At 45.8% G+C, this 26171-nt stretch overlaps 1 protein-coding gene across 9 annotated transcripts in view; it reads right to left on the bottom strand.

The window, feature by feature from the left end:
• Positions 1-689: 689 nt before the first annotated feature.
• The window catches only part of FAM219A (family with sequence similarity 219 member A), a 94724-nt gene continuing 69242 nt past the window's right edge, over positions 690-26171 (bottom strand). For 6 of the 9 annotated variants that reach the window (XM_051804573.1, XM_051804575.1, XM_051804569.1 and 3 more), the window contains 4 exons: positions 15520-15622; positions 11543-11623; positions 11126-11180; positions 690-9965 (listed from right to left, as the gene is read on the bottom strand). In XM_051804573.1, the coding sequence (XP_051660533.1) occupies positions 9807-9965; positions 11126-11180; positions 11543-11623; positions 15520-15622 (398 nt within the window). In that variant the 3' untranslated portion in view covers positions 690-9806. The remainder of the gene's footprint in view (positions 9966-11125; positions 11181-11542; positions 11624-15519; positions 15623-26171) is intronic. The other 3 variants (XM_051804570.1, XM_051804572.1, XM_051804568.1) reach the window with 1 other exon arrangement.

The following is a 26171-nucleotide window of genomic DNA, read 5'->3' as shown; positions in this document are numbered from 1 at the left end:
AAAATGTGCCGTTAGAGGTGAAGAAAACAAGTGGCCCCTGATTTTCACACCCCACTGGACTCTGTTGAGCCAGGTTTAGGCTCTTCATCAGCCCCATCCCCTCCTGGGAATCAGTGGGAGGCTGTGAGGGAAGGGTGAAGCACCCCAGGACACAGGTCTGGGGAGCACTGCTCTGCAGAGAGGTGGAGTCTAAGCCTCTCAGTTGTGGGGGGACTAATCCTACTCCAGTGAACCACTGGACCCCATGGCTGTCCCATGTCCCTGGTGGTCCATCTGTTTTCCAGCTGCTGGTGCTTTAAAATCAGTGTTTGGCTCCTGTGCCAACAGCTTTGAGGGGCAGAAGGGCTGCAGAAAAGGTTATTTCACCCATTGATGTCGTACAGATGCCGAGTTTCTTTCTGCTTGTTGCAGACCAGATATAGGGGCTGGGTCCAGCCTTGTGTGCTTTCCCACTGCTTTGGGGACAAGTGTAGGTGGGGAGCTGGCCAGTTCCTAAATATTTACCTCTGTCATACAGCACAGCTCCACACCAGTTGCTGTTTCTCAGCACAAGCAGGCTGGTATTAGCCATAGGATGAAGGCTGCACCCCTGATTTCAGTATCTGTGACTGCTGGAGGCTCAGAGAAGATGGCACAGCTCACATCCTCTTGCCTCAGTTCTCTCCAATGAAAAAAGGCTGGCAGGCTCATTTTCATATGTATGCTTTTTAATATCATTAATTCCGTTACACTACACACAACCAGTAACAATGATAAATACTGCAATGGAAATGTTAAAAAATATATTATACATGTTTCATGTTTTTGAAAAAAAAAACCTCCACATTTTTAAATAAATTAATGCATAAAACTGATGGTAGAAAAGAGAAAACCCAAAACAAACCACAACACAACTGATCTGTTTAAGGCAATACTCTACACAGACGGGAACAAAAGTACAATAGTGTGCTACATGATCTGAACAGGAAAAAAAACTAAAAAAAGAAAACCCATACAAGATGCAGATTGATGCTTCGGGAGTGAAAAAACTCCCCAAACCAGATAATAAAACCAATGGCCAAGTTAAGTGCAGCATTAATACACTCTGCATGTCAAATGATTAGCAGGTTCCTAACAAGGACTAAGGTCAAGCTACAACAAATTTATTTTCCTAATTAAAAGGTTATTCAGGTCAAACCCTACATTTAACTCTATTTGCATTTGGCTGTTTCAGCTATGTTTCACTATATGCAAGGACAGCCAGAAATTCATCTCCTGCTCTTGAGATTAACACAAAGGTCGGGAGGTCTCTCCTCCTGAAATATATTTCCATTAAATAAATCCAAAAAGGATCTTGCTTTTGGTGACCCTGAAATGCCTCTAGACACCCCCTCCCCTGGGTTGCCAGGCACCACATGGGGAATGGAGACCTGGAAAGCATTTGCTTAGGATGAGTTTTTTTTTCCATGCTGAGGACACAAAATGGAAGTGCAGATTTGATCCAGATTTGGAGGAGTGCTGTTTTTCTGTCTGCCAGAAATGTCCATCTGGAGCCTGCTGAAAGTACTTTGCCAGCATGGGAGAAACCCATCCTGTATCCAGGCTCTGGATACAACCACAACATTTGCTATTAAGGTTGGTGCAAAGCTCCACACCTGCCTGGACAGCCAATGAACCCCAATTATTAATGCAGCCCAGAACTTGGCCACTGGAAGATGGACAATAATCATAATGCCAAAATATCCCCTTCTCCCTCAAAAAAGAAAAGAAAAGGGACAGTAGCCACTTTCTGCCAACTTCCCCAGGTGAATCCCCATCAGCTGCCACCCATGCAAGACTGGCAGTGCCAGATCTCACCAGCATTAACCCAGTACATTCCCAGTAAGGCTGCAAGGTGCTGCTGGGGGCAAAGAAGCTTCCTGGGACATGGTCACAGCCTCCTGTACTGCCCTGCTAGAGTGTGTGGGAAGGAAGCCATGGTACACAAGGAAAGAAACCCTAGTGGAATTACTAGACTGGTGCAGGCCAACAACTGTCCACGCTGCCTTGGGTTCAGGCGGGAAAGGGGGATGCAGAACTGGGCTGAGAATCACTTTGGTGCAACTGCCTCTGATGCTCATCACTAGTGCATGGGGCGGTGGGAGGAAAGGTGACGGCTGCTTTGAGAAAAGGGGAGTGGAAGGAGGACGTGTGTGCAATATAACAAGGCTTGCAATTCTAGCACTAACCACTGGACATGGATACCGAAGATTACCTGTGACAACTAGCTATCCTTCTACTGCTGCTGCTCCTTCCCCCACTTACTGATCTGATTCTGCTTCAGTTTGGGAAGCCATGGCTGTTTGGCATGATGTCCAGTGCCGACTCACCCACTCCAGTCCTTACCCTGCCATGGGGTGATTCTGCTATAGGTTGTACACTGAGGTCTGGAAATCACGTTAGGCACAGACCAGCTCTGCATGACAGGTAGCACTGGCTTTCAGACCCTTCAGAAAGCTATTCAATGGCAGCTGATTTCCTTTATTAAACTGAAGGTTCAATGACCCCTGTGGAAGGAGTAAAAATGGTTTAAAAAGTGCAAAAAGGGCGTGTGCGTGTAGAAATTCTGAATTGTCTCCACAAGAGTCTTTCTCCCAGCAAAACTATAGCCCTACCAGCGTGTCTCGCAGCCCCTGTCCCAGTGCAGCAAGAACACAGTCAGCAGGCTTCTCACTGGCACCTCTGCTGCAAGTCTCCAGCCTGCACCAGGAGCACCTGGGCTGGCAGGTCTGGGACCTGGTGTGTGGGTCCCAGACCTCCCACAGCACTGAGACTGGGAGGGTGAAGGGCGGCTTGGCTGGCTGGATCTCACCACTTGCCTGGTGAACCCTCACTCTCACAGCCATCAGGTGGCTGAAGAGGAATCCCAGCCTGCTGTCTGGCTCACAGACCACCCTGTTCATTGGATTTTCTGCTGGTCTGAAGTTTGCTTGGCGTTTGTCTCAGGACACACACAACTACAAGCCAAACACAGCTGCTACCATAGCTTTTCCATGCAAAGAAACTGAGCAAAGAAACCTGTGAAGTGGGGATGGAGAGAAAGGTGACAAAAAACAGAAGGTCTGTCATGAAGAGTGCTTGACCGAGTTTTTCAGCTCTTTCCCTGTGTCTGCATTACATCTCTCAACAAACTGTGTCTCCCAAATCACAGAGGCTTGAGGAAGGTGGGCAACAAATGGAGTTGCAGCTTATTTGGGTGGCAGAAGCAAGAAGACAGCCTAGGTGAAGAGCAATGCTTCCCAGAGAGCTCACCTGAGACAGCTGGATGAGCAACCGAGGAGAAATGCTGCTCTGGGAAAGTAAAAATCTCATCAGGTAACAGGACTTATCTCAGCATGGTCTTTGGGTGACCTTTTCTTTTCCTAGTGCCTGCTGTGCTGCTTTCCAGAGACATGCCTGAGACAGTCACATTTTAATGAGGTTTATTTTGTACTTTCCACTCCTTGATCCAATCCCACCACCTGTACCATGAATTTGTTACTACGGAAATGGCTCAACAGACCAGGCGCCATCAGCGAGGTGGGCACCTTCCACAAGCAAATTCATCTTTTGTTGGAGCAGCTTTTTAGAGAAAGCAAAAGGCTCGAAGTCACCACAAGTGGCGAATGGGTCTGGGAAGCAATGGGAAAAGCTGCTCTCCACGAGCAGCAGGGAAAGGTGCTGTCCTGCCAGCATCCATGCTGCTCTGTGACATGTCTTGCTGCATGGCCACAGTGCTCTGCTCTGTGTAATTCCAGTTAGTCCCAGCCTTTGCCTCCCCACCAGGCTGTCAAAGCAGTGCTCAGCCTGCTTTCATCCTGGGATTGCCAGCAATGTCAAGTGGGGTAAAGGAAGGGATGTAGGTGTAATTTTTTGGGAAGCAATGCAGCAGTTAAGCTGCACAATACAGGGAGTTAAGATATCGATGACAGCCCCTGTGGGAAACCTCTTTTAATCTTCTGTAGGTAATTCCAGGTCACAAAGTCTCCCTCTATGCTACATTGCTGGTCCTTCTGCTTCAGAACTTGCATGGTTCTGTAATGGAGCTGGGTTTGTCTCATGAGATGTAGTTCAAGGTTTGGAGCAATCCCTCTCACAGCAGTCTTGAGAGGAAGTGACAAGGATGCCTAGAGCCTTAAAATGAAGATCCTTCCATGCCTTCCCAGCTAGCCCAGCTCACCCTGTGGCACTGCCTCTCTATACAGATGTTTCTTTCGAACATGCAGCCCAAGCTTGCTGAGCTGAGCAGCAGCCAGGTCACAAAGCCTACTGCATTCTAGGTAAGAGTGACCAAATCCCACATGGGTTTGAAGTGAGAAAGGAAAAGTAAAGGAGGAGCCCAGGCAAAACCACCAGTTTAATTGATGAGATGGTTGCTAAAAGCAAGAGCATGAAACTGCTGTTGGAATATCCCAAAAATGAGCCTTTAAATGCTCTGTTCCCCCTCATCAGTACTCGCCATCCCAAGCTGCACTCCTAAATTCCTTAATTCTGCTATCAGTGGATGGTGCTGTTGGGCCAACAAATCTTCTTACATGTTCCCTCTGGCAGCAGGCAAACTCAGAAGCCAATTGTGCAGGAGTCAGCTGCCAAATAACTAGAAAACACATCCTTGCCAAACATCTTCCTCCACAGTTGTTTAATACTTCCACTAACCTTCACCCTGCTGCCTTCTGGCCTGTGTGAGCAACATCACCAACTGGTAAACAGAGGGAAAGCAGACTAGTACTCTGAAAACAGGAATTAAATTTCTACAGCATAGTATTTACATCCTGCCTGCAGACCTATCCTATTGTTGGTGCCTGTCACACACTCAGCAATGTCCATGCAGGGTGGTGGTCGCATCTTGGGGAGACAGGTTTCTCCCCCATGCTGCAGAAGGGAATGAACATTGAGAGGGGATGTGATTTGCCTGAGGTCAGAGCAAATACCAAGTGCCAGCAGCAGAAAGGGACCCCAGATCTCATTTCCGTGCCCTCACAGTCCAGCAGACCCTCCAGGGTTGTATTTGGCTGCGGTGCCAGCTCAGGGACATGGTGTTTCTGGTGTGTACATCTGAAAGTGAGCTTTGCTCCCTGCTGGCATCAGCACTGCACTGAGACAGATTAACTCAGACAACTGGGATCTGCTCTAGGCCAATACAGCACTTGGCAATCTTTCTAGTTACTTGTTTTCCTTTTCCTGTTGTTCCATCTGTTGCCCAGCTGGGTCCTTCCTTTCTTCAAAAGCATCCTCATGTTTCTGTTGAGTCACACACAGGGCACTGCACTTTTTAAGCCTCCTGCGTGCTCTGCACAGCTTGCAGGCCAGCCCAAGGACAGACTGTGCATGGGAAGGGAAGGATCCTGCTCAGGACTGCAGACACGTGTCTCAGCCAGCGCACAGCTGAACACAACGGGCACCTCCTTTTGGGACAAGAGCTAGCGAGACAGACCAAAGGAGCTGAGTCCATCCTGTCCATGGGGGAGCTGTCTGAAGTCCCTTTCAAAGCCCATGCAGCAGGCCCAGTCACTGGCTTTTGCAGCCCCAAGGCATCTGCAGGCAGGACAGCCAGAAGAGCACCGCAGACCCAACGGCCAAGCGCACGTTAGGGGCAGACATGCAGCAATGTCAGATTTGATCCTGTGACTCTTCCAAGGGTTGGCTTCAAGATGTGTCTGATAAGACATCAAATGAGCCTTCAAAATGGTCGCCTGGACATCAGCCTTCTTTCAGCCAAAGTTTCTTTATAAACATCAGAAAAGCAGACGACCATGACATCTGAAGTCCTTCCTCAAAACTAGGAGGATGTTCCTCCTCACAAAGATGTCTGGAAATGTGGAGTTTGCAGACCAGAGAGACAGAGCAGAGTGCCGACCCCCTGGTGTTCAAATCCAGCTCACATTAAAGGACATTATCTGATATTTTATCAGATTAACATCTGATAAAAGGAAAGGACTTGCTTAAACTCAGGTAATTTGGTGACTGGCATTACATAAAAGCTAACAAAAATCCATTCTGGCTTTAAGAGGCATCAAATACAAATTCCTTTGTGGAGGCACCAGCATCAATATCCTTAAATCCTATTTTCATGGTAATTTTGATGGACAGCGATGCAGCATTTAATACTCCATGGTGTTCCTCCCTTGGGTTTTTGGTACACCTTTGGACTGAAAATGGGGTCAGAGAAGACCATCTAATTTGGTGCAAAGACTGGAACACGGAACGATTCTCTTTCTTGCCTGCAATCTGCATTTTGGAGAATACCCAGCAGCTCTGCAGATTTTAGGGCTTTAAAATGCTGCAGTAGAGAGTCAGGGTCCATGCTCTTTCCTTCTGCCCTCTCCTGGCCATGGTGGCAGAGACTGGTCTAAGGAGAGCAGTGCCAGAATAGCCATGACATACACCTTCCCAGGAAGTCACCACAGCATAACCTCCAACAAGGGCTGCTTGAGCAGAGAGGTTGAACCAGATGATCCCACTGTGGTCCCTTCCAACCTTACCCATTCCGTGACCTTGTGATTTTGAGGGCATAAGGAAAACCTGCTGGTTTAAGCAAGGGTCTGAACACAACAGACCAGACAGAGGGAACCAGCCTAATCTGTAGTTAATACATACCAGTGGGCAGTACACCATATTCCATAACCAGCCAACAAACATCCATAATCATAACCTGCTTAAGGGGCTGCAGTTCAGAAGCATTAGTGTTCAATTTTCTGTGATAGCCAGATGTGCATTGCCTTAATCCACTCAGCCTTTCTGATAATGACCCTACACAGGTAACTACTTATCCCCACCCTTTCTACTTTATTCCCCTAATAAAATATATGAACACAAAGCATAGAGAGGAGAAGCCAAAAAATTGCCATTTTATGGTCCTGTACTGTCATGCCAAAACAGCTATTTGTGCAACCAACTCCTTCTGTGCACAGGCAAAAACATGTGGCTTGTGCTTCGGTTTGTATTTGGAGGAAGCACCAGGTGTAACATCTGATTTCATCTCCCTCCCTCCCTCCCTAATGGGTTGTGCTAGAAGCAGATGCACATCACACAATGCAAAGGGCTGAAGGCAGTTGCAGAGTTGAGGAATGCCTCAGGGCACATGGCAGGCAAAAAAACAGCAACAGGGGCAATAAAAGGACTTGATCACAGTGCCATGGGACAGTGGTTATCATAGAATCATTAAGGTTGGAAAAGACCTTCAAGATCATCATGTCCAACTGTTAATCCAGCACTGCCAAGTCCACCACTAAATGAAGGTCTGTCCCTGAGAGGAGAGGCCTTAACCCTGGGAGGTAACAGTGTCAGCAAGCCTCATTCTGTCCTAGAGTGAACAGAACAAGTGCTCAGTTATGGCTGGACTCAATGACCTTAAGGGTCTTTTCCAGCCCAGATGACTGCACGATTCTATGATGGCAGCATGACAGAGACCTGTGGGACCTGCAGTCCTCCATGGCTGACTCAGGAAAGCAGATGACTTGTTGCTCTAGCAGGCACACTGACATGCTCCGAGCTCCTGAGCAAGGGCTGTGGGAAAGGCTGAGCGTGTGCTGCCTGGCTGGAAGGCACAGAGACTGACCCAGGAGGGTAAATGTGATGAAGACATTCCATGGTACCAATGCTGAACTGCAGGATCAATGCAATGAAGACATTCCATGGTACCAATGATGAACTGCAAAGTCCCTCTTTAGAAGAGTTAAGATATAAAGAGCCTTGATCGTGTCCTATAAGATTTGGTTTGACTACGGTGTTTCAATTAGGTTTTGACTACATTCCCCATTAAAAAAACTCATTAAGGAATGTTATCCCCTTTTATCTTTCTCTCTACACAGCATTGATAGAGTGCTTCCCCCACCTCCAGACAACTTGCTAACCTCAATCTGAGCTGTATTTTGGAAATATTCCCCCTCAGCACTACCAGGTGGTGAGAAAAGGAGGAATTCATTTGAGGAACACTATTCCTACAGGAGTTGGCAAGTTAACCAGCACTTCTGCATGAAGAGGCAGGGATGCCCAGTAAACAGCACCACTCAAGTCATCTTTCTATGGCCTGGAGCCAGGGTGGTAGCGTGCTGTTTTAGGGAGGGGGGATAAGCACAGCTTTGAAAGTTGCTAGTGAATAGTAAAGCCCAGGAATCTTGTGTACCTGCTCTTTCACTCATGCTGTGGATGGTACTGAGCTTTGCACTGCACAAAGTGAATCTCCAGGAATGTTAAACAAACCTCCTCCTAATCATGAATAGGATTTAAAGGTTCAGCTCACTTCATGCAGATTTCAGATGGAGGATGTGTCTCTTGTGGTGGAACTCAGGCTCTGCCTCATGACTCAGGAGTTGTGATGGGAAGCTCAGAACTGCTCTCACATTTTCCACTCCCCAGGTTACAAAGCAAGTGATGACCCAAGGCAGGTGGTCCTTTCTCCTGATAGGGCAGGAAAACACACAGTTGTGCCTGTGGTAGAAGATTTCAACACAGAAAAATGTCAGCCCATCCCCTGCAGATGCTGAAGCCATCAGTATAAGACTGTCCAGGGAGTGGACACGTTTCCCAATTACAAAGTGATTTTGCATTCAAAACAGTCTGCTGGTGAACTGGCAGCTCAGTCCAGCAACTTAATGTAACACCAGATTTCCTGACTATTCCAGCACAAGATAAACACATCTGCTATGACATGGGACAACTCAACACAGACCACCATATCTGGTTCACAAGTGGGCAGAGATGGGGTAAATTGTAGTTTCCTCTCATGGGTATTTTTCAGCTGAAGCTGTTCATAACCCTTCTGTTGCTGACAACTTCCCTGAAGTCCTTCACCACCACACAGATGACTTCAGCATTAATGAATCTCTCCCACAGGCACCAAGAGACATAGTATCAAGAGAATATCAAGAGTCAAGCGCTGTTCCAATGCACTTTCTTCAACTACCTTCTACAGCACTGATGTTCAGAGTGTACAGCTCTAGTCCTGTCTTGTGCAGGACTCATTTCTTCTTAGTTGAACAAAGTTTAAGATTTCTGGAAAGAGACGGGTTGCACAGGAATTAAGTATAGTCTGAAGTCAGAATACACGACTGAACTGAACTAATGAGTATGATTGGTATTCCTGGGCAAGGAGTGAATCCCTGAAGTGCACAGATGGATTGCAGATCGAATCTGATGCGTTTGTTTGGTGATAATTTAATGTGGCACTAAGGGTAGATTGCATTGGCTTTGTGATGAAACAGCTCTAGCTAGTACTGACTCACAGTGAAATGTCACCTATTTGTCCCTTTTGTGAGTGAATGAATTGTGTCATGCTAGTTCTGGCTAGCCTTGCCATAAGAAAGGATGCCCTGGTCCGTTCCCATTCCTGTGCCTCAGTTATAGTATCATTTTGGTTATGTAAATGAAACATGTTTAGTGAATGAATTAAGAACTGACTTCCTCTCATTGGTAAAACATTTTGATACCTCCAACTCATGCTAATCTAGCAGATGGATTGGTTTCAGTGGGCAGGATCACCTGAAGCCCCATCTGACCCTTCCCATTCTGGAAAAGACACTTTACAAAATATCCCCAGTGCCTAAACTAATCAAGGAGGTATCTCTGGACCCCTCTGCATTCGCTCTCCAGACCAGTCAGTTCTGCCAGGCACTACCTGGCACTTTGAGCAACTTCTCTTTTGTTTAACCATAGTTTAAAATAACTTATCCACCAATCATAAAATGAATTTTTTGGTTTCTCCTGGCTCCATGAACACAAAGAGGTGCACGTCCTACCATAGGAGGAAGCAATGGCTGTTAAGTTTTACAGTTATAGTGGAAAGCACTGATCACAGCCTGCCGGCCTCACTACTGGATGTGACAGGCGGTGGAGGAGGTGGCTTGGCAACACATGCAGGTAGGGTTGACCGATTTAGGGGGGATTAGGTCGAGGTCCTCATCATCTGGGATCTCATCTAACCGGTACCCATCCTTTAGCAGCTGGATGTTCAAGTCTTGGTTGATCTGCTATAGACAAAGAGACAAACAGTCAAACACTCGAGACTTCTTACTTCTGGTGGTCAGAAGATCAAGGAGGTCCCTTATTCTGGGATATATTTCCCCATCATTAACAGCTGGTCCACTAATGAAACAGTTCCAGTTTTTGACCACAGGTGAGGGGAGGGTTGCCTTCTGTACTGGCTTCTTCCAGGATAGGAATATCTAGAGTGAAATATGCTATTCTATTCTGCAGTATTTCTTCCCTTAAAACAAGCCCTCATTTAAAGTAATGTAACAATAATATTTACTGGCAGCTGGACAGTCACCCCTCTCAGTCTGAGGCACACTACAGCAGTTAAAAGATGGTAAAGTTTGGCTCTTTGTGATCTCAGATCCAAGTGCTGGACGAACAACACTTCGTCAGGGCACAGAGACAGCTCAGGTCATCTGATCTAGTCCCTGCTCTTAGCTGTTTCTCTGTGCTTCAGAAGTATTTTGCCCAGAAAAGGATACAGGGGGGAAGAGTTACCAGTGGCTTGTGTGCAGAATGGCTGCTCAGCACCCTGGATGTAAAATCAGATCCTGCAGAAGCAGTAGCCAGAGGCTGAGCAACTAATTCATTAGAGAGTTTGGGATTATAGTGAGAAACAATGTAGGATTAACAAGCCTGGGCTTCCTGCCTTTTCTCTTTGAAAGGGGAGGAGCTCATATCTGCAAGCCCTCCCTGGAATTTCTGCCTACTCCAAGTAAACACACACTGGGTGACCCTGACCACTGCAATAACTGGAAATCACAGCACACCCTCAGATCATTTATTTGTGTCCTTGGCAACCATATAGTTGCTGAGCTGCTGTGACAGACAAAATGATGGTTTTGCACCACACGGGCCAACACTTCAGGACTAAGCAGAACTGGGAAAAGCCTGAGTGAAGCCAAAGGTACCTGTGAAAACAGTTGATGGGCAGATCCCCGTGCCATGGCAGTGTAGGCATGAAGCCAACTGGATCACAAGGAAGAAAGCAACATGACACAGTTTCTGCCATGGCCCCTTCCAGACTCACAGAGTCTATACCACCAGTAAATTGGTTGTGTAGCCATTTCTGGCAGTGCAAGGCCACTCTAAGCCATTTCTGGCTGCTCTATCATTTGCATTCATGGTAAGCATGCCAGGAGACAGTATAACTCACCTCAGCTGATGAGTATCCCGAGGAGGAATATCTGGACATATCAAAGTCATCATCACTGCAGGGAAGGACAAGATATAGCAAGAATGAAATAGTTAGATTAGACATGTATTCCCTGCTTAGCCATATCTTTCTCGTGCCATGAAACTGTTCCTGAGGCACAGAGAAGTGACATCAAGGGAGCCTGTAGAGCAACTTTCATCTGTGACCCTCAGATCTTTTCATCACAGTGCTCTTTTACTCACAGCTCTTTTGACTTGTTCACACACACATGCCTGTCATGGCATAGGCCAAAGGGAATGGTGGAAGGAAGAGTGTGAGCAAGAGCAGTTTCAGCAGGAGTCAGCTCCAGTGGTGCCCTCTGGCATGAAAAATCGATTACACCATCATGCATAATCACCTTTTTAACCCTTCACATACCTGTCCGTATCCAGGGCTACCAGTGGCTTCTCATCTGGACTCTGGTCTAGTGAAGAATAGCCCTTATTGGGAACAACGAGCCTGAAAGAATTAAATGTTGTCCATTAACCATACAGGAAAGCTCAGTAGCATACATTAGCTAGGGTAAAGTCCTATGATAGCTGGCTTTCCCCATGTAATTTCCTCACAAGCTCTCCCTTATTGGTGAAGATGTTCATATGGGTGCAATTCAGAAGAAGCAAGCTCTGCCTCTGGGTAGCTTAGAGTAGTTTCACAGGGAGAGATGCTGGATGTGCCTTGGGAACACGCTCCTCTGTGGAAGAAAAAAACCCACTGGGATACTGCACTTGATGCTGCTGAACCTGTTTGGCTAGCACTGCTTGTCATACCAGATCGCTCCTTTTCGTGTTGTTTTCTTTTTCCTGGCAATGAGTACATGGCACTAGCAATAAGTACCTTCCTAGGGGAAGGCAGAGGCTCAGTGACCCTACTAGTCTATTATTGGAAACCAGGGACGTGATGTGGTCTTTCTGTCTGAGTCCCTATCGGGGCCCCCAGCAACACAACACGTCTGAGGTCTCAGTCCTAAATTTAGGAGTATTAGAAATATGAGCTGGTGGGTCCAGTGTAAGAGACCAGTCAGACCAGCACTTTTTAAATTTGTAAATTTTGTAATGAATTTCACTTCATCAATAGTGTTACAAAGGCTGAGGATGACTTCGCACCTTTAATTGTCTGAGAGAGTTTGTGAAATGGAATACAGGCTTCAGAGATTCTAGGACAAGGAAAATATGTTAATACAATGGTATCTAATTCAAAACAGAGTTCTTTCATCCAAAAAACTTCACAAATACTTTGGTTCATATTTAAAATGAGATTAACCAAACCAAGCAAATTAAATAAGATTCTTTGTTCAGTAGATAGGAACCATAAGAGTGAAGAAAAGCTCCTCATTCCATGGGTTAACTGAGGCTTTCTCCCAAAAGCTCTTGAACAACACACTGTGACACAAAATGATGCTTCACTGAGAGTTTGAGAAATACAAATCTAAAGATGATAATCCATCCCATCCATGCTCCAACTGCTCTCTAACTTCCTGAAAGTGTCTTTTTTGCTTCTGCTCAAAAAATTGCAGCAAGCCATTAACAGTTTTAGGAGTACAAGTCCTGGCAGGCACTGACGATGGGCAGGCTCAAAGAGAGTAAAATATATCAAATGTTACAACAAAGCAAATATATAGGTTCACAATTAGTTATATTTTCCTGCTTTGTTCCCTGAAATGTAAATTAAATAAATTAATTTTAAAACTGATGCAGAATTTCCAACCTGCTGCACCAAGGGACTGGACAAAATGCAATCCACTTGCAAAATTCAACAGCCCTTCTCAGAGCGTGAGGATAGTCCTTCTGCTCCTGAAGTGTGTAGCCAGGAAGTCAAGAAGCAAAGATGTCTAGAACCGAAGCTGAGATCTGGCAGCAGTAGCTTGCCCATACAGATACCAGAAGTACTGATTTTCATTTTTGTTCTTCAGTTTTCCACTCCCTGCTCCATATATATTCACTGACAGTTGCTATTATATCACTGGTGAACAAAGCACTCTCAGGGGATCTAGCAGAAGAACCCTTTGTGGTGATATTTACTTGATGACAAAAAAAATCACTACATCTTTTTCTTGAGAAATGTCTTCTTCCTTAATAACACAGAACTTGAATTTTACTGCAGCAGACAAAAACTCTTATAAAGTCTCTGCCCCTGATTTAAGTCTTTCCCTCATGTTCTGATCGACCTTATTGTCACTTCTCACTGTCCTTGGAATAAAGTCAGGTAGCAGTGGTAGCTGCTTTCATCTGCACTTGTCCCAGTATGAGCTTCTTGTCTTGGTGGTTTTGCTCACTTAACATGAAACGTGTTATGACACAAATCCGAGTTTAGGTTATCCTGAGTGGACTGTAGCATCCAGCTGTGCCCAAGTGGTGTGGATGGTGTTGTGGGCTCTGCCTGTGCTCACAGGAAGTGTACAGCATCACCCCAACCTTTTTCACATTTTATTTGCTCTTAGGGAGACTGAATGTGTCATAGATCCAGTTACTTTCACCTCTAAGGTTGGCTCTGTCCCTTTCCCAGGGAGAACCAAATGGTGAAGGCAGCCTTGAACTAGAGGCTTGATGTCAGAAATCCATAGAAATAATACAGAATAACAGAGGCCTTGGGAAAGGAGGAAGAGGTGGAGAACTGGGAGAGACAGTGTGGTTTGCCTAGATGAAGGAAAACATATTTGATGAGAACAGCAGAACTGTTGAAAAGGGGGCGATGCCATTAGCTTATTCTCCTGCACAGACCAGAGGAAGCCAACAGCATACCTGGAAACTTGGAAGTTTTGCGGCATAACCTGCTGGAATATCTCCTGTTATACTGCAACTGTTACACTGTGAAAAGCTGTTTAAACAATCTTGTGGCATTTCTGCCTTCCTTATGCTGCCCTGTCTGTGTTAAGACAGATTGAACCATTCTGAGGTGCTCAGACGCTCACAAGTGGAATAAAACTGAGCTGGCTGTTTGAAAGCTTTCGTCAATAGGTGTCACTGTTCTGCTCTTCCCTTCTCAAATCTCTCCTCTTTCCATCGGCAGCTTGGAAACAACAACCTCTTCAAGGAGAAGTCACTAATTTTACAGGTAGTCATCCTATCTTCTCTCCCTTACCATCTTCCTCCACTAATTTCAGTGTTTCTAAATCTCTCAATTAGCAAATCTGCAACCATTCGTCTTGGGATGCTAGTATGCAGCCTATTGCCAAAAGAAACCAAGCCTTTCCAGCTTGTATTTGGAAGACAAGGAGGAAGAGTGGGCATGGAAAAACCCAGTTGAGAACAGTTGTTGCATTTCCTGCTGCCATGAAGGGTCTGGCTCTACTGTATGGTCTCAATAACCAGACACAGAGAGGAAGTAATGCAGCACATTCCATGAATATTGCAGAGGCTTACAAATAAAAGTTGATGAAGTCCTGGCATGATTTATGACTAGTATTTTGGGTTTGGGGAATTAATGTGAATAAGAAACCTCATCTCTCCAGTTGCACTGTGTATAGACAACTCTGACCTGCAGCTCCTGTTCTACTTAAAATATGGTAATCCAGGCAATTTCCCCCTTCATCAGAAAACACCCAGCATTCAGCAGATTCTTCTGTCTTTTTAAGTGAGGACCTCCACTAAAAACTGCTACCTTTCTAGCACCATGTAATCCTGCTAGATTAAAGCAGCATGTAGGCTCAGGGGCTTTCCTCCCTTCTGAATGTAGGTAAGTAGTATTTTGGTGTACTGAAGTTTCCGTGGAAAAAAATTGAAATACTCTAAAAGAAAATATTCATCAAGGAATGTCTTTGTTTACAGCAGTTTGTAGCACTGTCTGATAATATCATACAGAGATGTGCCAAAGCATCTCCAGTAAAGCATGACCCTGCTGTTCCAAGGGCGGAGGAGGTGTATAGCAAGGCACAGAGAGACAGATTATTTACAAACCTTCATTAAACCAGTCAGTATGGGGAAGGGGTCACCATCAAAAAGGAACAGTGGAACTACTGTGATAAAAGCAGTCAAGGCAGAACTAAGCTCTAAGCTAGTTTGTGTTACACGAAGCAGCTCTGTACCTCTCCCGCTGGCAGGGTTAAGTGTTACATGAGACTACCCGGAACCTGCAAGACAGCCCTATCAAACCCCTGATTTCAACTAGGATGGGCTGCCTCTGCCTTCTGCAGGCTGTACTGTCACTGGTCCTGGGCTCAGCTGTCCCTGCATCTTCCCAGGGCACACGATGCAACACAGCACAGGGCACTTGGGCCTGCCAGCTCCGGGAAGGGCCATCACTGCTCTTGCAGCATGTCTGGCAGTAGGCAACTGGCTACAAACATTGTCCTTGACAACCCTAATTCCCCAGGTATTGCAGCTTAGAGCACAGCTATGAGTACTTTTCCAGTCCTTTACCTTGTTCGTGCCATCACATTGTTCTTCTTGGGCTGCTGATTCACTGGGCTTCCCATGTTGCCATTCTTCAGGGAGCCCTTCCGAGCCAGCTCCCTCTGCTTCTCTGCATATGAGACACAAAGGGCAAAAGCAAAATCAGAGCAACAGCCTAGCTGGCCACCATACAGCTACAGAAATCCAGATTTGATAGTGGCAAAAAGCATAGCAGAATTAATAGCAAAGGACTTGAGCTCTGTGTCTCTTTTGGAGGGACACTGCAAAGGCCAGGTGAGCTGTGTTCCACTTTCTTAGAGGTCACCAGGGGCTAAAACTAATATACTTACAGCTAATTCACAGCAGCTTCTGACATCAACACACTAAAATCTTCATCTCTAAGGTCTTGGAGCTTCTGGATGAGACCCAGTGGAAGCAGACAAAGGACAGAGACCTGGTCCCTGTCTGCAGCTGGTTGCTGCATGATACTGTGCTGTACTAATATGGCCCTGCCTCCAGCAGGGATAGGAACACAGGCATGATGGATTTTCATACAAACTAATATTAAATTTTCTGATTCAAAGTCTTGTCTTATTTCCTGTGGAAAATCAATTGGGTTGAGTCACCAATTAGTTGCAAAAGTTGGACCAACTGCCCCAATCTCATCCTGCAATGCCAGACAAGGCTTGTAGGTAAAAGCTGAGCATGGGGCCAGTATAGCAGGAAAGGGACTGGTTAAAAACATTCTCCAGAGTGTGACAAAATGTTGGAAACTACTTTCATGGGATGCCTGAAAAATACGGATATACCAGACTGAGGAACCTGAACAGTGAATTTGTTTTGCTTCTGCTTCCCCTACAGGCTGTGAATTGAGCTGATTTTTTTTATTTTTTTTTTCTAGATTTTATTTCCCCTCGGAGAGAAAAGCAGCTTTTCCTGCTTGTTGTGGAAAAGCAACATGCTACTATGTAAGCAAGTTCAAGGTGGGCCACTCTGTCCCTTCCTCACAGGTCAGAGCAGGGGGACACATGCCCAAGGCTGCCTTTTTTGAGGGAGAAGCAAGCAGCAGAGATGCCTAGAGACTGTGATGATGAGGAACATGGAGAGAAGAGTACAAACCATGCCCAGTCCTGCTCCTGAAGACAGTGGAGGCCAATAAATGCTCATGGAACTTGGCAGGAAAGGGATTGGATTAATAAATCCCTCTGGCATGAACAGCTAAGAGATTGATAAAGGATTGAAGTCAAAACCTTAAATCAGAGTAATTTCTCAGTACTGAAACTTGCAAATGCATTGATTATCTCTGTCTCCATAATAAAAGCATGGTACTTTGCAGATTGCTTGAATTTTGCTGTCCAGAGAGGGATAAAGTGGGGCTCTGTGGAGGCAAACATTTACAACACTAAATAGAACTCAATTTCCACCCATCTACATCAGAAGCTCCAGTGCTGACCACAAATACACAGCACTGAGACAAGCTGCCAATGCTTTAGGAGGCATATATTGTATAACCCACAAAAGACACCTGACTCAGAAACAAGGGTACAGGTTTCATTTTCTTTCATGGAAGTTAAGGCCTGCCTGAGCCTTTTAAATGAGCCAGCACTCTCTCCTTTTTATTGATCCCTCAGCACAAGCACTAATGCTGTTCTCCAACTCAGATTACTCATTCAGCTGATGAACCTGGACTTTTACTAACCATGTTTTTTCCTCCAGTAGGTCTCTCCGTGACCATTTCTACTCTATTACTGATTCCTATTGCAACGTGTGGGTCAGAATGACATGAGCTTTTCTATCTAATCCTTTCAATTATTTAGTGGCTTGGAGTGAACAATCCCAGTGCAATGTGAGTGTGGTAGGAAAATCTATGCTTGTATCCACAGCCAAATTTCTTAAATGTGAATCAACAGTTCATCTTCCTGTTGAATGCTATGAAGTGTGAGTCCCTGGTGGTCAAAATGCGATTTTGGCTTCCAGGGGCAGCGGGAGGCCTTCTCAGTCCCAGTGTGTTAGAACAAGCTCCTGGAAGGTGGTGAAGATGTGCATGAGTCACATCAGGTTTTAAGGCATGGAAACCTAGTATTTGAGCCTTACAAGTGTTGTGAACTACTGATACTTCTATCATCACCCAAGGGAGCTTTTGGATGCCAATCTCTTCCAGTAATTCTGAGCTATAAATTTCAGCCTTGCACACCAACCATCAGGTCCATCAGAACATAGGATGGAGGTTTTCAGTGCCCATTTTCTGTGTGGTGTTTCTTCCTGGTATAGCCAGTGGAGTCTGTGAACCCCATTTCTAGGCAAGTGAGGTCCTTCCCTGGCTTTCAGCTCATCTGGTTTTCCCAGACGTTTGTTTGAAGGACAGGTTCCCCAACTCTAAGTACCTGAGTCCTTTTAAGAAACGCGACTGATTTAGGCACTTCTAAAGATATTACTTTCAGAGTCCAATATTTTAACAAACCCCTGTAATTTCACAAATTAAAGTAGTTCTCACAAAATCTGCAATCAGACACATAACCAGCAAAGACAAGGTGAGAGGAGGAAAGGCTGAGGGAGCTGGGCCTGTTCAACCTGGAGCAGAGATGACTATAAGTATCTGAACGGAGGGTGTCAGAGGACAGAGCCAGGCTCTGCTCAGTGGTGCTGAGCAATAGTACATGAGGCAACGGGCAGAAACTGATGCACAGGAAGTTCCACCTGAGTATGAGGAAGAACTTCTTTACTGTGTGGGTGACTGAGCACTGGACTCGATTGTTCAGAGAAAGTGTGGAGTGTCTCTCACTGCAGACATTCCAGAATCATCTGGATGCAATCCTGTGTCATGGGATGACCCTGCCTGTACAGGGAGGTTGGACCATATGACCCACTGTGGTCCCTTACAGCCTTACGCATGCTGTGATTCTGGGATTGTGGGATTCTGCTAACAGGCAGTCCTGCCAAACACAGAGAAAATGGGACACACAAGAAGAAATGAAAAAACAGAAGACTCTGATTTCCAGTCACTGGTTATTTCATGTTTGGTGAGTTTGCTGTTGGACGAAAAGCTAGTACAGGAAGGTGAAGGACAGAGATTCATAGATGGGAAAAGTCAGAATGAAATTAAGCTGCTCTCCAGCTACTTCAGAGAAATCAGTAATTACTGGCAGTGTAACAGCAGAGCCCCAGTGATGCTCTTCACATGGCATTTGCAAGTATTTAAAATAAATTGTTTAGCTTTCATTTCACTTGGCTGTTCTACTTTTTACCATTGTACCTAGCCAAATACTCAAACTCAGACACGGTTGGTCATCCCCCCTCCCATGAAACAGCTACAGATGACCAAGAACACTGAGAGTACAGGTGTGTTGGCTTGCAGAGACAACAGCAACCATCAGCAATACCAGCAGGGCTGCGAGAGCTGGGGAAGTGCAGCTTTAACCAAATCCAGCTTCCTTCTGGCTTGTCACTAATTTTCCAGAGACACTTTGTTGAAGAAGCAGGACAGAGCAGAGGAGGTTGGGAGGGCATGAAGCAGCCTGTATGTGCCTTTGACATTAAGAAATATGTTCAATTAGGGGTCTGAAGATCCTGTCTGATCATTAGCGAGGTTACTGTGTTGGGTGATGTATTGCATTTGTGTGCAAGTTTTTGTTAGTGGGGAATTGTAGAGGTGGGCTCTGTGAGAAGCTGCTGGAAGCTTCCATATGTCTGACAGAGCCAATTCCAGCCAGCTCCAAGATGGACCTGCCATGGGGAGCCCATCAGCAATGGCGGTAGAGCCTCTGCAATAACATAGGAAGGGGAGGAAAAAACTGCAGGCAGAGGAGTGAGGATGTGTGAGAGAAACAGTCCTGCAGACACCCAGGTCAGTGCAGAAGGAGGGGCAGGAGGTGCTCCAGGCTCTGGAGCAGAGATTCCCCTGCAGCCCGTGGTGAAGACCATGGTGAGGTTCCCTGCAGCTCATGGAGGTCCATGGGGCAGCAGAGATCCACCTGCAGCCTATGGAGGATCCCACACCAGAGCAGGTGGATGCCTGAAGGGGGCTGTGACCCCGTGGGAAGCCCATGTTGTCATTGTATTTTCCCTCCTCTGTCCAGCTGAGTGACAGAGCGGTTTTGGCAGGCACCTGCTGTCCAGCTGGGGTCAGCCCACCACAGGTAATCTACCTGTCTCCATGCTTGAGTGGATGTTATTGTTTACCTTGGCTGAACACCTGGTGTCCACCGAGACTCCGCTCAACCCCCTCCAGAGGGAGAAGGAGGAGGGAAGGGGGGAAAGAAAAAAAAACTTGCAAAACCGAGACTGCTGAGAAAGGCAGTTTTATATTTACACAGAGAAGAAAAAGAGAATTATAAGAACTATAAACACAGGGAAGACTGACAATAAAGACTAAGTCCCCACAAAAGGTGTTTTCCTCCTCCAAAGAACAGCTGTCTATCCTTTGCAACTGTCCCAAAAGAAAAAGAAGGAGTTGCTTCCTTCTTGTGTGTTTATATCTGAGCTGATGTAACATGATATGGAATAGCTCATTGGTAAAATATACATCAGGTGACCTATCCTAATTTCGTTTCCCTCCCAGGGAGGGTTACAAACCCACTACAGTGGAGCAAAGCAGCCTTGACTTGGGTTTCAGTGAAGAGGTTGGAGAACAGAGAGCTGTGCTGTCAGTCTGACCCACTGGGGAATTTGTCTGCACCAGTTCCACTTCACCTAATCCTGGACATGGTGAGAGAAAAAGAACACATGGAGCAGCACATGAATGCATTCCTCTGTGTGTATGTGTGCGAGGAGGTGATCCAGGATCCTTTTAATACCACTGTCCTGCTCTGAACAGCATGGGGAACAGCCTTTTGTCTGGATTTGCCAACCACATCACATCTTGCCCCTCCTTTCTTGTCCACCTTGTCACTTGATTTTTAAGACACTTTTTCCTCTTATGACATTATAATCATTTAAAGAGAGATGAACCTGCTCAATGAATAAACCACTGCCTTTGAGTCCAGCCTCACACCAGCCTGTGCTGCTCGCTCACTCCATCTGAGCCACTCAGACTCTGATCCAAGTGCTGTTTCAAGGTAAGCTCTAATGGTCACAACAGCCAAGGCAGCTCACGGAGCTTTCAGTAAGGCAGGAATAACACGTAAGCATAAAGGAGCAAAGGAAATGCACACTGCAGGCACAACCAGGACTGTAAGTGGCTCAGCCTTGTTCCCTGTCTGGCAATGGTGTCCTTTTATAGAAGCCTGCAAAGGTCCTCAATAAGAAAGTGCCCCAGCATGACCAGCACTCAGCAAACCATCCCTGTTCCAGTGTGGTTTCACCTGCCTGATCCAGGATGTGTCTGAGGACGGATGGGCAGACAGCTGCATGCTGACAAATGATGCAGACCCCCACAGGGAACATCCTTTAAAGTCATGTCTAAATCGAGAGGGGTTGAATTCTCCCCTTATCAGGGGAACAGTTACAGCCCTAATGAATGATTTCAAGCACTGCTTGAAATGACTTAGTGCAATTTAAAATGGTTACCTGTTTAGCTGGCAGGATGTGTCTAGCTGCTTTATGATGAGGGAAAACAGTAACGGAGCATGGGAAGCAAAACGGACTTAACATGAATGTCTCTAAATTAAAAATTAGACTTGAATGCATCCTTAAAATTACTTCCCTGGTTTCTGCATTGAAACAAAATCATAACCAGTTTTAACAACATCTTCCTGTTTTTTTTAAAAATGAAATGCTGAAGTTTCTTTGGTGCACATGGATATGTAGTGGGAGGCCTTGGTTTTGCCTAAACTCTGCCTCAGAAGTGGCAAAAGTAGCCATATGCTTGAGACTCCCTTTTGTGACATGAGGCAAAGCAGACAACCCAGGAATCTGTTGAACATCACCCTGTACTATGCTGAAGAACTATTTGGAGGATCAGACACCGCAAATCCACATTTTCCATTTGTCTCAAGATGGTGAGTGAGTCTGGCTACGATCAGTCCGTGATGAGTGGAGAGTGACTTAGGATTCCATGGCCTCAGTGTCACTGGGCTTGACTACCTCCAGCCCCCTCAGTGGGGCAGCCTGATTGGCACAAATGCTGTTTTATGACAGATGAGGCTGATTTGCTTCCTTGCTACTGTGGGGTGGAAGCAGGCGGGTACTGACTGCTCCTGTGTCCTTGCTGAGAGCTGCTGGCTGAATCTCAGTAACTCAACTGCTTGTGAACCTGCCTGACCAGGACACAAAGCTTCATGCTATGGGGACAGTGCAGTACGGGCTCATGGGTTTTGCTGCAGTGGGAAGACAAAGAGGAATTAATCCAGTGTGACAGAGTTGTACTTTTGCATCTTCAAGGTCTACGAGACGAGATTTTGGGATGTATTTCCCCTCTCTGTCTCCCACAGTCAGCCAAACTGTCTCTAAGGCTGAGGACTGCAGTGACTCCCTGATGAATTCTAACTTCTCAAGCAAGCTGAGAATTTAAATTACACATTAAATAAAACTAATCCTTCTGTTAAGATCCTGCTGAATAATGAACAGTCATGAGCAAATGGAGGGAGAAAGAAAGAAGTGCTGTCTACAACTTCCTCAAGCACAAGTCCTGATTTCAGCTCACTTGCATCACTCAGCTCTGGGACATTAGCATGCATCTAGCTGCCACTGAAACCTTCTCCACCTTTCACCTCTGACAGAGAGTATTTGTCAGTGAGGACTGTGTCACTACTTGGAGAGATTTCAGGGTATGTACATCAATAGGGGCTTTGCCTCCAGGCTGTAAAGAAAGGAAGGTGTAAGAAAGTTGTGTGACAGGGCTATGGTGATCCCAGTGCGGGCTGTGCTCCCTGGGGAGATTTGGAGAGTGTTAAGCGTGGCATTAGTGCAGCTGATGGCTGTGCCTCCCTGCATCGAAAAAAAAGGTGAGAGAAAAGTGATTTTTACTAAACAGGAGCAGCAGAAACAAAAAGGATCTGTCGGTGGTCAGCCCCCTACTGTGAATACAGGGAATATGGTTTCAGGCTGATGCGTGCTGGGCATCGGCACTGATTATTCAGGTCAGGCCATCTGAATCAGGATTGTTTCACTTGGTTTCAGAAAAGACTGTTCAGATAGCAGGGGTCAGACAGCCAAGTCATCCAACTACCAGCTTGGGTGAGACACAGTATTTTTAGCTGAAGCACATTATTTTTCTGGCCCAGCCAGACTTGGGGAAGGCAGCGAGCTGTATTCTAGTTTCTAGTTCTTAGTTGTGAGAACTGGCTAGCAATAACAGGTGCATGAATCTGCCTTCCATGGTCCCTCCCGGGCCAGGTTTTAAACATGCACGTAGCAGCATTTCCACGTCTTGGTCTGGCTGCTGCTCTGTGCCTTTGGAGTGGCTGAGAGCTGGCACAAACACCAGTGGTCTGGGAGTGGCTTTAGGCCCCCTTCAGCTCCCAAGAAGGCCTGATCAAAGAACCGGTTAATGACCTAGAGAGTACAAAGTTAATGTTTTTGTTTCTCATTATTCAAGGTTGCAGCTCTTCATCTCTTGTATAGGAGCTACTACAAGCAGCAGCCAGTATGCACAGAAGGTCATTCACTGCAGTTACACATGCAGCAGTGAAAACCTTATGGCTGTACACTTCACGGAAAAACTCCACTATTCTGAACATAGAGTATCTTCCCTCTTCATGGCACGACACAACTGTGAATCATTTTTGTAAAACAGTAGGTTGTATTTTACTGCTGGTAGAAACTATTTAACTGGTTTACCTTAAAGCCATGTAGAGCATCTGTGGCAGCAGGGGACCAGAGAACCAGGATTGCTGCTCCCAGTCCTCCGCCTGAGCTGTCTCTGCAGCCATTTTATTCAGACGGGTTGTGAGTGTGTAGCAGCAGGCAGCAATTCATCTCTTTATCTTTGAACACCTTTCTGTACTTATTTCAAAGGCATCTATTATCACAGCTCCCACCTCGGAAGGGCATTTGTTTTGTTCTCATTCTGCATGTGCTTCCCCACTTAATTTTAAAGGATTGAGACTTTTATTCCTAATGGCTGCAAAATACTGCATATAAAGATTTATCACTGTCAAAACTGGAATATATGAATAGTACTGGTTATATTTAATTTTTTTTTTTCCATTTTCCAAGTTTACCTTCAGAAAGGGACTTATTTGATATTTCCGTGTACTTTTCAAAGAATATTTTTCCTGACAGTCAGAAGCAAAAAGCTAGATATCTGGGGAAGCATTTGTATCCTCACAACTCCAGCTAAAAAGTGTTACTTTATAAACAGATCTCTACAAAATATAATTCATAAAACTGAGGTATTCTCTCCCTTAACATACTTTAAAGGGACAAAGGGAATTAAGTTATTTCACCTGGAAAGATCTGCAAATGCTCCCTCATCATTTCTAGTCACCTGAACACAGGTTTAAGTCAAAGCCATTCGCTTGACCCTGCTGAATGATGTTGCAGACAAAAAAAAAAGGAAAATAAAAGAAAAAGAAAGGAGTCTACTAAGTGCAATTTATCTCTTTTCATTTGAAACATCAGCTATGCTAAAGGCATCATCTACCAGATAAACAGAATTAATATTAGTGCCTACATCACATTTATTCTGAGTCCTGATGTTCTGTGAAGAAGCATTAAGGTCACTGATGCATGTAGTAAATGTGATGTGTATTTAGGAGAGTGACAGTACAAACTTGCTTCGCTGAATACTTGCAGCCTTTGGTTACACAGGAGGTCATCGTATAGTGTGTATTTGTATAAAACCCACTTAAATAGAGTCTGGAAAGGACCCTTGGACTTTTCTGAGGACTGCACTACAGCTGACAGTCCAAGCCATGTTTCTGGCTTTATTTAGCAGCAAAGTGTCATATATTTGATCCACTCTGCTTTATCATCTGCTGCACTGGGTTTCTACAAACCTGTACACTTCAAACAAAATTCCGTATTTTCTCTCTAACAAGATGAAAGCAGTCAGAGAAAGGTAACCAGGCTGCTTAACAGGCTGAATGGATGGATACTCCTCACCCCACTTTGACAAATCTCTGCTCTGTAGTACAATACCTACTGTTTTCTTTCCTGGAAAAGGAAAGAAAATGCATTACTAGTGACCAGGGTATTTGGAGGGCATGTCACCCTCCAAATACTCTGCTCCCCAGAAGAGGACTTTCAGGTATTGTTTCACTAGATGAATTGCCTGTTTGCTATGAATCTCTACTGGAGAACAGGATATGTACAGCTCAGGGTGCCTCTTCCTGCTATTCAGTTAATGACCCCCAGTCCTGGGTACTTGGATCACCAGTGGCTCAGCCAGAGATGTCCCACAGAGCAAACCTGCTCCCTCTAACAGGATTACTGACCTGATACCTCCATTAGAGAGGCTGCCACGGTCTGGAAATTTGACACACAGCCTTGGAGCTCAATTAGTTCTTTAATAAGTTTATGATTAACCAATCTGCTGATTAAGTTTTCATTAATTAGGCTGGTAGGAATTCTATTTCAGAGGGATAGTGGCCCCTATGGTCTTGGAGATCTCTGTTGAGCCCTTGTGTGTGGCATGCCCTGACACTTCTTCCTCCTGCTCCAGAAGTACCTGCAAGAGTTGTTGGGGAGGCACCTGAGGCTGTTGTCAGTTCACTGGGGCACAGTGGCCCTTGGTGACAGCTCAGTGTTACAGCCTGGTTGTTATACCTGGCTGCAGCTCAAAGGCTCCAGCTCCTCTCCTCTGAAGTCTTGCCAGACGGTGTAGAGGGAGGCACACAGGGTTTATCTAGGGCAGCTGGAGACCTCACAAGTACAGTTTCAAAGGGCTTAGCCTGTCATTTTGATATTTGGATTGGGGTGGGTGGCTCACCTCAGGGAGGAGTGGGAACTCCTTTCCTCTTTCTCTTTGCAAAGAGTTTAGAGAAAGCTCATGGCTTCACCTCTGGCTTTGTGTTTTGGCTCATGCTCTGAAGGACTGGGCTCACTGGGGGGTGATCTTTCTCTGTAGGGTGCCTTGGCAGAAAGGGCAGCATGCTGCCACCTTTCTTCTCCACCTCGGACCCTGTTTTGGTAGAGAAATCAGGCCTAAGTTCGCAGATTAGTCCCAAACTATCCTAAATGACTGCACCTTTTCCCATCCTCAAGGATGGGATCCCCGTCTCCTTTTTCAGGCAGGGTTGCTATCTGTCAGTGTTAGCCACTGGAGGATGGCAGAGGGGATGGCAGAATGCTGCTGCCAGCTATTTTATGTTCCTTAATATCCTTCTCCTTACAGGTGCAGGGGCTGAGCGTTTGGCAACTACCTTTTCCTCACACCTCTCAAAGGGACTGGTGACAAAACACAGCCATGCTTCCAGCGGCAGATGGAAAAAGGACTGTCCAGAGAAAACTTGTGTCCCTGCTGAAACCCCTGAGAAACAGGCTTGAGAGACAGGATGAAAGACAAGGTTTTGGCTGCAGCTGCTTTGAGTGCTGCAGGAGGAGAAGCAGGGCTGGGGGATGCAGATGCTGTCCCAAACTGCAGAGCCCTGCGGCTGTAAATCAGATATGTGCAGTGCTGAGCTGAAGCCCCTGTCAAAGGAGCAGCAGTTCCGGTGGCAGGGAGAGCTCAAAGGGGCTAGGGAAAGCCTGACTCATGCTGAAGAAAGCAGCAACATACTGGGAAAGACAGTGACAGTTCTTAATATAGAAGTCCAACGTCAATGAGTTTGTGTCATGGTATAGTATTTTAATCCTGATGT

This window comes from Manacus candei, unplaced genomic scaffold (genome assembly GCF_025592945.1).
Source record: "Manacus candei isolate 608988 ecotype Guabito, Panama unplaced genomic scaffold, ASM2559294v1 h1tg000061l, whole genome shotgun sequence".
Classification (NCBI taxonomy): domain Eukaryota; kingdom Metazoa; phylum Chordata; class Aves; order Passeriformes; family Pipridae; genus Manacus; species Manacus candei.
The sequence above is the reverse complement of the archived record's forward strand: the minus strand, read 5'-3'. Positions and strand labels throughout refer to the sequence as shown.